Below are 11,034 nucleotides of genomic sequence, written 5' to 3'. Positions count from 1 at the left end.
TGGAGCTCTCAGTCACCTCCTCTTCATGTCCAGGGAGAGCAATGAGTTCTCTGTTGCTGAATCCATGATTTTCTGTCGTTGCCACAGCGCCCTTTTCAGTTTCCTCACGTTACTAATGACTTAAATGCAAGTTGAGAAGTAAGAACAGGACTGAAATATACTCTCTCCCCTAACAAAACAGCACCTTTTCTTTGACTGTTCTAGCCTATACATGTTGCTAAGATACAGCATGACATATAGGATGAAGAAAAATACTCTTGCAGTATTTAAATGGCTTGAATTACCTGTAATGCTGATCAGCTTGGCTTGCTGCCAGCAGCATTCCTATGTGGAATAGTGAGACTGGTGTTTTTGTGTTTGCTGCTGTGAAAACCTGACAAGTGGGATTCCTTGATGCTCCCCTGCACCCTAAGGAAGGGTCCCAGGAATTTGGCAGTGAACAGAGTGTAAACTAAGCAGGTGGGAAGGTTGTCTTCAGGATTGAGGTGTATTAGCAAGACAGCACTGGATAACTACCATGCTTTCTAGACATGTCACAATCAGTTTAGCTGCAAAGGGAAGATGTTTCCTTCCAACAAGGACACATAGTTATTTTGTCTTGGACACTTGGAGACAACCTTTCACAGTAGGAATCCATAAACAAAAATACTCATGTCAAAAGAATCTGGCCAAGGATGCTACATTCATGTCTGTTTGTTTTTCCTTTTTCCTTTTTCAAAATGAAAGCAAATTAATTCCTTTGCTACAATCAATAATAGACAAAAGATAACTTTCTTCAGTTCAAGGCTATGAGCAGTATTGATGGATACAAAACTCTTGTTATGAATTATACTATTCAAATGGCCTCTAAAATGCAGAATGTTAATATAAATTTTTTTGTGACAATGAAAAATACCCCATCAAAATCTAAGGGGAAAAGTAGGCGTACACAGCTCACATGTGTTTGTTTGAACACACTTTACATGTTAAAATACAGTAGTTATTTTCTGGATGAAAGCTCTCAAATTATAAAATTAATCTGTCAGGTTTTCAGACTTGGCAGGGTAAAAGGTCTTCTTGCTGTGTTCTGAGTAGGGGAAAAGCATCACTTCAGTGGTAAAGAGCTAAATAACCACACAACTAATGGAGGGAAAGTTTAGGAAAATAATTACGTAAATTCACTTCAGACCTGATCCTGCAATCTTTAACCATGCAATGACATTCTTTGCCCAGCAGCAGACCCGAATTTACACTTTGCAGAATCACATCCTTTCTGAGGTAGAGACTGCCAAATAGCTGTTAGTGAGGGAAGTGCCATGTGTGCCAAGTCCAGAAACCAGCAAGGCAGTACAGTCTGCCCTATATTTTCAGGCTTTCGGTAACTTACATAACTAGATGCAAAATACTTATTTTTATTTCTGGTTCTTTTCTTTGGAAGTGCAGTCATGTGCAATCAGGTGGAATAAGTGTGCTGATAATTTTCCTTCAGAAATTGTAATGGTTAGCCATGTGGACACTTTTCTTTTTAGGCAAAAACCATGAGGTACTGAAGCAAGCATTCACTTTTCTTGCACTTGAGGTCACAAATTTATGCAAGTCAAAAATGTTGTGCCTGCCAAAAACATCATGCTACACTCCACCAAATAAAAGGACACTGTTATTCTTACAAGGAAAGGTTTGACAGGACAGGAAATAGGCAGGGTCATAGAAGTTTACTTAATACCAAAACCTACTTAACCATCTTTAAGCCAAAATACAATGATAGTTATTTAACCAAAAAAAAAAAAAAAAAAAAAAGAAGAAAAAAGAAAAATTAGAAAGTTAGGAGGAAGACAAATACAAGAGCTCCAAACTGCGTTATTACAGGAGCAGCAAGCAATACAGAAACTAGGGAAGCTTAATTTACATAATTCAGGTTACTAAATATCACCCACCCTTAGTGAGTTAAGATGTAGTAAGTAAGTTTTAATTTTTATCCTGAACTTGCAGCCAGAGGCATCTGATTTGGAAAATCCAATGCAGAGTTTACCAGGTTATACACTACTTTCATTACAATGCAATCCTTAAGTAGTCTGCATTCCACTTAAAGGAATGGAGGAAGAGAGAGTAAGAACACAGCGAATACGAAAGATAGGAAAAATGTTGCTGTTCATTACAATTTTCCATTTTTGTTGAAACGCAGCAGGAGAGAAAAGCCACAGGCTTCTCTACTGCTCTTGCATGCCAGGAGGGATTATGCAAACACTGCAACCACCCAAATCTTATTTAAATTATTGCCATTGTTCCCCCTTTAATGGTCATACTTTTGCCTGCTTTCACTCAAATATTGCTGCATCTTTCTTTCCACCAACATAGTCCCAGTGGGAGTCATCAACTCTTAATTATAGATGAACAGATCTTTGAAAAATACCTCTGAAAAAGAAGTGGAAAAGAAAGCAAACTTTAAGTGCCATCTAGTGGCTGATCTAGAAAATATTAAATACATTTAAAAAATTCCTACCATGCCATAGAGTAATATAACAGCTGAGCTGAGGAAGCTGTGCCTAAATTCTCAACTACTAAGCACCAGGTTAACACTCTGGGGGAAAGAAACAACTAAAGATCAATCTCTACTTGCAGGGGCAGGGCAGGATAAAATGTATAAAACGTGTAGTATTTTGGGCCTACTTCACTAAAAACAGTCCCAGACAAGAACATGAAACTAATACCCACAGGATTATCCTGAGCTGAAACTACCCAGCAGAAGAGCAGTATGAACATCAGCCTACAAAGGGCACACCTTTCCACTGCTAAAACTTAAAGCACAGTATTTCCTACCTGTGATCTTCCAGATAAGAAAAACTTAAAAGTACAGACAGCTGCAGAAGAAAGCATTTGAGAGCTTCAGACCATTTTCTAATTCTTTATGTAAAGTGGGAAAATAGTCACATTTCTTTCCTTTTTTGTTTCTTCTCGTCTCTTCTCTGCATGCTCTTTCAACTAAAATTAGACAGTCATTTAAGAAATTCCACACACTTATTGGATCAGGTTTAGGACAGATTAAAAAAAAAATCTCTGTTAACTGGACAAAAGTGAACTTAAAAAAGCCAACTGTGCACTGCTTCAATAATTCAAAATTATACTTCCACATTAACATATTGATAAATTTGTAACAAATATTCCAAAAGTGTAATTCATAGCTGTTATTTACTACATAGAAGTTATTTCAAGATGAGTTGTGTTATTTAACTCAAACACTGTATTGCTTTTTCTTTTAATATAAGAGAGCTGAAAAATTGGCCACTTGAAGATCAGCTAAGGATCAAAGTCAGAACTTTAGCTTTGAACAGAAACACAAGTATTTGGACAGGTTGCAGAGGATGCAAAATTGAATATCTTTGTCTTATTCTGATTTTGGAGTCAGAGTGGGAAGTCCTATTGATACTGTCACTGATGCTGTACAATATAGGCTCTCAGCATGAAATCCTGAGCCATGTGGAAGATAGCTTTCAGAAGTCTAACAAAAATGGCAAGGAAACAATTGGCTGTTGGAGTTTAGGTGAGTAAAATAAAATATATCATCAAGTTATTTTTTCATTTATTACAGTATAATTGCCACATAAACAATGTGTTCTTATTGCTGAGGACTAAACATCTTGAAAGAGAAAATAATACATCAACTAGCTGGTCAAGCCAGTCATGCATATTTCCTCATTATGCAGACAAATTCACTGGAGGATAGATACAGAGAAGTCTCAATAAAACTTGAAATATTCCATGTACTCCAGAAATCATATTTCTAATTCAGATGAAAATTTAGGAATAGTATAACAAAAAACAAAAATAGAAAGCATATTCAAGTAATTTTCAGTTCTTTCCAGTAGAGCCAAAGCCACCTTCACCACGTTCAGTATCATCCAGAGCCTGAAAGACATCAATTATGATAAGATGGTTTAGTGCCTTAACTTGCTTTTTGTTTCTACACAAGAGATATTATCTATCATTTACTTGTAACAAGAGCTATCATTAAGAAACAAAAAAAAAAATGTATGCAAGACACTTTAGAATACCTTTTGTACAAGCTTAAACAAATGCTTGTCAGACAACCATTTCTAGTATATACTGAACTACTCCTCAAAAACTCTGAAAACTTACCAAAAAAGAAAAAAATAAAATCTATGCAAGTATGTACAAAGAATCAAGACTTTCATTCAGGTAGTACTGCTGCTCTGCAGTTTTACCCCTGAAAATAATTTTAGCCCAGTATTTATCTATATAATAAATTTTCTCTTATATGCAAGTATCTTAAACTAATAATCATTGAAAAAGCAGAAATATTTTCTTTTGGCAACTTACCTCAACTTCTTCTAGCTCAGGATAATAAATGCGTTCACAGATGAGCTGGGCAATTCTATCCCCTTTCTTAACTGCAGAGAAGTTAAAATATTATTAGTTCCTTCAAAAAAGTGAACAACGATTATAGACTTTAGACAATCTTCTTTCAAGAATATCAGAATATACTAGAAGTGAAAACACTTATTTGAAACTTATCTAAACAGATGTTAACAGACCCAGAAAAATACAGGTTAAGATAAACTTTTGTTTGGTCCTTCTGTGGTGAATGTCAGCAGCTGTACCAGCTCAAAGCCTTTCCATTCATTCCTGCTGCCAAATTCTGGCATCTTAAGTTCATTACGTACAAACACTGCAGAGAGGGAGAGACAGCTGTATGGATAATGTAGCTCCTTTTATGAACTAGACCCAGGAATTTGGGGGGAAAAAGGCAAACTGGTAAAAGGAAAATGGAGTTTCTCACTAATAAGCAATCTGGCTCACAGAACTTCCCTAAGCAGCTTGTGATGTGAAGATGCAGAAGAAGCCACAAAAGCACATCTCTTGCAACTGGGCACTGAAACTTAAAACTGACTTTTTGCAGAAAGACAGTGTAATAAATGGAAAATCCTGTCTTTGTTACTCATGCTTCCCAGGATTCTGGAGAAGGTTTTTCTCAAATACTGCTCAGCTAGTTTTTTTTTTTTTTCAGAGAAAGGTAGTAACTTAATACAAAGTTGCATTTCACTACAGCTTGTGAATCTAAAGCATAGCTAAGTAGGGATGTTTTGGTTTGCTTTTGTGGTGGTGTGGTGGTTTTGGGGGTAGTTTTTTTGCATGCTGCTTAATTTGCTATGAGTAGAATCTTTACATGTTCCCTTGACAGGACATTATTAAGTATCTATGTTTTTGTTAACTGAGAGAAGAAAAATGTTCCCAGCTGGTTCTACCTCTGCATAAACTTTTAAAGAAAAAATTTGTTTCTCGTTCCCAGTCAGATGGCTGAAAATAGGCTCTGCCAGGCTTAACACTTACCTTCAAATGTCTCCTTGCCAAAGTTGAACAGTACCACACCAACATTTCCCCTGTAATCCTCATCAATAACACCAGCTGTCAGGAGAAATTTTCAGAGGTACCCAGTTAGTAAATATCAGTGTACGAGGTAACTAGATTAGATTAAGGTTTAGATTAATAAATGATTACAGTATCTCATAATGACATCCTTTATACTTCTGAGGCACAACTAACAATATATATGCAAATACTGAGATCTAAAAATGCTTATCAGTCTTGCAAAAGGAACTGAAAAACACCATCACATGTCAAGAAGTGCTTTACCACTGTACTACTAATTTTAGTAGTAACACCCTACCTGAAACCAAGACAGCTGGACTAAATTCAGGCCCCATTTGTTCTGCTAACTCCAGCTCGTTCAGTGTCAAGCAGGAATCTGTTCTTAACTCTAACATTTCATTTGAGAGCTATGGATTTGCACAGATCCAAATCCTGTACCTCTGGCAAGGTAACAAAATCAGAGCTGTAAGGAAATGACTGTCATACAGCTACATTCTAGTACCAAGACTTTAAAACTAGCTTACTCTTGTATTTTGTATGACTGTATTAACTACATAGTTCAGAAGACTAGCTACCAGTGCACATTAAAATAATGATATTTTGCTTCTTTAGAGTTTTTCTCTCAGAGGAAATGCATTTCCAGTAGAAAATATGAGTTTGGGTCTCCCTGTGGTCCTAAGTATGTATTTTGAAGTTTACTTTCAGAAATAATTCAAATACTAAAATTAAATGTCATTCCAAGACATTCCCTAGCTTATACAAAGTACTACCACTAAAGATTACTAACACCAGAGGAAACTGCAGTACGTGAGCGTACCTTGAAGTTTTAATGCTGAACCACAAAATGCACATTTAAGAATAAAAACCTACTTTTAAAAGTAGTTCCTTCAGCTTTTGAAAAATTGTAGTGCATATGATCCATAGTTACCATGCAATCTCTGCACTAGCTCCAGCGTGGAAAAGGTATTGACACAGCTCTCTTATGTAATGTTTTGGGTTAATCCAATGGCATTTCTGAACAGCTTCTTAATTAAGGTGCTAGTAACACTGGGAATATCCCCTGAGTTTTGAAAATTTAGAAAAACTTGCAATTCTCAAGTTAACTTGCTGGTTTAAAAAAAGGAGAAACCAGCATGTAAGAAGTCATCTTTAATGCCTAAGCCAAAAAGTAACTTCTATGGCAGGCACTGCCTACAGAAATATGACACAGTTATTATTAAAATAAAAATCAGTAATCTTTTTTATGATTAAGAAAGTGTTAACATAATTATGATGACCTGTCTCTCTCAGGTGTTACCCAGGTATCTCCTTTTGCCAGACTCCTCAAGAAGCCATCATTTATTTGCACATTACAGTGTGAAACTAAGGCACTTCTGAGATCAGGACTTACCAAGTCTTAATAAAAAGAACAAAGAGCTCACCTCCAACATCTATGAAGTGCTTTGCAGCTAAACCAGAACGTGGTGCTAGAAAAGAAATTTTTTTAAAGTCTTACAATTTATTTCTTTAAAAAGACAGTATAGGTTATATAGTGTGTTTGCACAGAGTCTTGGGAATGATAATTGTTTCCAGTCTTTTTAAAATAAACATATTACAGGAGTTACTTAAAGAGTTTACATATATATTAAACAGATTAACAGCTGCAAAAGGCAACAATAAAATTGCAATCTTTATTTGACATGCAATTGCAGAGTAGGTTTCTCCAAGGAAGGCAACTGGAGCAGACAGACTGTCTAATCTTGGTTTATGTTTGGTGACTACCACTGCTTCAGCATCATCTCAGAAGAATATTAGGTCAATCCATTTAAGTTATGAAGGAAAACAATACCTGGCAAGCAATTTCCTAGGCAGTATTATACACAGATAAATTATGTGTGGGGATTTGGGTTTTTACTTACCTTAGCCTACTGGGATGTGGAACTAAAAATGATATGATCTTTAAAATTTTCTTTGGGTAAGAGAAATGCATGTGTTCTTTTACATAAAAGGACATGGCAAACTCATGTTCTTCCACTGGAGTGGCTATTGCTTTTTTTACTTTAAGAATTTATACATAATTCAGATAAAAGGATGCATAAAATAAACAGAATATCTGGCACAGCTTCTCTCAACTACTCTATCACAATATGTCATCAAATTCTACTACACTGCTACTCTGGGGTTAATTTTTAAACAGCCAGGGATGCATTTTCTGTATGTCCATTACTTACTGGTTTTTGTGATTTGAATTCTGAAACTGCATACAAGTAATGAACTACTGTGGAGCCTGTGAAGTTGTATGGAGAGTACAGGCATTTTTGCTGATCATCCTTTGGCCACCCAACATACACCAAACCTCAAATGTAGCTGACAGCAGGTAACAGGAAAACGCTACAAGATTGAGTAAATCACACAGCCACGTGGCATTCCTTTTTTGTGCTGACTAATTCCGAAAGCTTTAGGCAGAATCTAAATGTGGAGATGTTGTAAAACCTGTTCTAGAATGACTCTGCAGCCTTCTGACAGCTGTGTACTCACCTACTCGGCCATAGCAGCCAGAAGGAAGTGCTATTTGAATGTCTGTTTTCACCACAGCCTTTTCCATGGGTGGTATCACACAGTCATAGGCACTACATTAAAGAAAGAAACATGAGTTTATATAGGATATTTTTTAAAGTTTCTTTACTGTAACTTAAGGTACAAAGTTACCCAGAATTAATATGCCAGGGAATTTATACCATGAAATTTAAATAACAAATATTTACAGATTTGCGAAATTGAACGCAGATCCTAAAACACAAGATGTTGCCATTCTGATGGCGCTGGTTTAAGATTCCAGAAGTGTCATTTGAACAGCATACTCCTGCAATTGCCAGTTTCAAATGTTTTTTAATTAGTAAGATATAAAAAAAGTACAAGTTTAAAGTAGCCATTAGGTGAACTGGGTTGTGTATTTTTTGTGCAATAGCAAAAACTTTACGAATAATACAGTCTGATTAAGCTTTCTACAGCAGACAAACTAGTTGTAATCAAAATTAATAATCTATTAAGTTATCTTTTAGGCAACTTTTTTTTCTGAGCAGTCTGGCAGTTCATGATTCACATGATTCTCCTGGAAACATTGAACTACAGATTTTAAGAGCTTGCTGAAAGTTACCCAACTGGAGGCCTAATGAAAAGCAGTGGTGACAATACTTGTCATGTCTTGACCTTGATGAAGAACTGCTTTTTAAATGCTGGGAAGCACTGCAAGGTTTTCTATAAAATAGACTTTTTCCAGGTCTACAGTGCAACATTGGAACAAGAACAAAAACAAACCTGGTGAGATGAAAGGGATAAAAAGAAAAAAGGGTGAGGTGTGGTGCAGTTAATCTTCAGCAAATAAGTCAGAGAGGTGAAGGAAGAAAAAGGCTGGTTCTTCTATGTAATACTAAAAAAGGTAAGTTAGAAGTGGCAGCGGCAAAGTTCACTCGTTCAAAACTAGTGACTTGATCACAGGAGCACTATGCCAACAACCTCAAGTCTAGCTACGGGTATCCTGAACACAGTGAAAGCCATTGAATAAGGACCATTATTAATTCAAACCAAAACCTATGTCTGTACATCAACCCACGTGGTTTCCAGCTAGGAGCACTATCGAACTGCCACAAGGCCCTTTGGCAGGCAGCAACCCCGCAGCCAAGCGGAAAGCAGAACAGCACAAGCGCTGGCAAGGAGGGCCCACGTGTGCTACCATTTTTTCCTTTCAACAGGAACGCAACCTGGCCAATGTGACCACCAAGAGCAATTCTGGATGCCCTGTCAAGACTGACTTTTAGCCAAGGACTGCATGTGAGCCTGATGAAATCTATGCTGTAACATGGCTGGACCACAGATACCCGAAAATGGTGAGGGATAGAGCAAGGCAGCTTTGATTAGATCAGCTCTGGCCTCCTCTCCTGCATGGTCAGCGAGACTGTCTGGGGACTCAGATCGGCCAGTGGCCACGCGGGCCCTCTCAGCTACCGGAGCCCCGTGCCCAGGGCTCGCCCAGCGGGCGGCATCGAGCGCGGGCTCCCGCCGCGGTGCCGGACCCGCACTCTCCCTCACCTGTACAGATCGTAACCCGCAGCCCGCGCGGAGCCCCGGGAGGGGGCGAAGGCATTCTCGGACAGCTTGGTGAAGCGCAGCCGTGCGGAGGGCTCTCCAGGCCCTGAGCCCTTCTGTCTCTTGCTGGGGGACGGCTGCGGCACGGCCTCAGAGGCGGGCATAGCTGAGGGAGCGGGAGAGACGCTGTGAGGGACGGCACCCGCCCGCCAAAAACCCGCCAAAACCCGGCGCGGCCCATGGGGGCGGGAACAGGAGGGGAAACCGGCCCGTCCGCGGCCTCTCCGCGCGCGGCGCAACCCCATTCCCCCCTCCCTGAGAATGGCCTCGCCCAGCTCCTCCTGGCCCCCCGCTCCCCGGCTCCCGCCCCGTGTGTCAGGCGGGGCTCGCCCATCGCCCCGGACCGCGGCCACCGCGGCACAGCCGGGCGGGCCTCGGGGGGCGCCGAGCACGCCCGTGGTGCGGCTGGGGAGCGCGTATCCCCCAAAGCCCCCGAGGGATGCGGGCTGGGCAGTGTATGCTGCCCCGCAACTCCCCCACTCCTCCTTACAGCGCCCGCAGCGGTGCCGGAGCCACCGGAGGCTCCGGGCCAACATAGCGCCGCCGCCGCCGTGTAGGAAGCGCGCCATGGACCGCTCCCCGGCGCGCTCCGCACGGCTCATGGGGGGCGGGCGGAGGTGCCGGCGCCCCGTTCTCCCTCTGCCCGGGCTCTACCTGCCGGCGCAGCCCCTCGGGCAGCAGCCCGGCCCGCGGCGCCCCTCGGAAGGCGACGGCGGCGCTGCCGCAGGCTGGCGGGCGGACCCCGCGGGACGCGCGGCGTTGCCGGGGGACGCGATTGCGGCTGCACGGGCGGGCGGGGCCGGGGCTGGGCCGGGGCAGGCGCGGGCGGTCGCGGCGCCCTCAGAGGAGCCCCGGGGCCGCCGTTGTTCCGCTGCACAGCTCGGGGGGGCTGAGCACAGCGGGCTGCGAACAGCCGCTGTCCTCCACAGTCACGGGGTGCTCGGGGCTGAGAGGGAGCTCTGGAGAGCATCCAGTCTAATCCTGCTGTTAAAGCAGATCTTCTTAGAGCACGTTGCACAGAGTAGAGGCAGAAAGAGACTCCTTCAGAAATGGTCAGGCCACGGCAGAAGCGTTTGCCTTACGAGAGGAGAACAGTTCTTGACGATGAGGTGGATGGGAAAACCTGTCTGTGCTAGGCCTGCCCTGTTCTTCTGTCTTGGAGCAGAAGACTTATTTCATTGTCTTTAATACACTCTGCCATCTTGCCATTCGATTTATGATGTAATTTCCTCCCTGCTTTTCCCATATCTATGTCTTTCTATCTATATATCTATCTATATATAGATATATTCTACAGGATATAACTATATCCCTAGGAATAGGGAATTTCCTGAATTCCCCCATGGCTCTCTGCTATGGCCTGAAAAGACGACCCATTGGATTCATAGTTTTAAAGTTGTCTCTGGTGAGGCTAATGGTGGTATTTGGCTCTGCATAATAGCTACAGACTTTTGGATTCTTTTTGCTGGTCTAGATTTTGTCAAACAACTAGTTTTTGTGATTTTTGTTTTAAACTCTTAGGTGTATGTGATGGTCTTGCTATGT

The 11,034-nt window shown here is 41.1% G+C and overlaps 1 protein-coding gene across 2 annotated transcripts; it reads right to left on the bottom strand.

Moving 5' to 3' along the window:
• Positions 1-3,506: 3,506 nt before the first annotated feature.
• DUT (deoxyuridine triphosphatase) lies at positions 3,507-10,474 on the bottom strand. 2 transcript variants are annotated; one of them, XM_038146798.1, is made up of 7 exons: positions 10,144-10,474; positions 9,433-9,595; positions 7,882-7,973; positions 6,786-6,830; positions 5,326-5,400; positions 4,315-4,385; positions 3,507-3,882 (listed from the first exon to the last, which is right to left on the bottom strand). In XM_038146798.1, the coding sequence occupies exons 1-7, from the start codon at positions 10,457-10,459 to the stop codon at positions 3,826-3,828; spliced, it is 819 nt and encodes a 272-aa protein (XP_038002726.1). In that variant the 5' UTR covers positions 10,460-10,474; the 3' UTR covers positions 3,507-3,825. The 2 variants fall into 2 exon arrangements, with proteins under 2 accessions (XP_038002726.1, XP_038002727.1); XM_038146799.1 differs by having other exon boundaries at positions 9,980-10,185.
• Between the last annotated feature and the right edge of the window lie 560 nt (positions 10,475-11,034).

This window comes from Motacilla alba, chromosome 10, assembly GCF_015832195.1.
Source record: "Motacilla alba alba isolate MOTALB_02 chromosome 10, Motacilla_alba_V1.0_pri, whole genome shotgun sequence".
Taxonomy (NCBI): Eukaryota; Metazoa; Chordata; class Aves; order Passeriformes; family Motacillidae; genus Motacilla; species Motacilla alba.
Note: the sequence above shows the minus strand (reverse complement) of the source record. Positions and strands in the feature narration are given on the sequence as shown.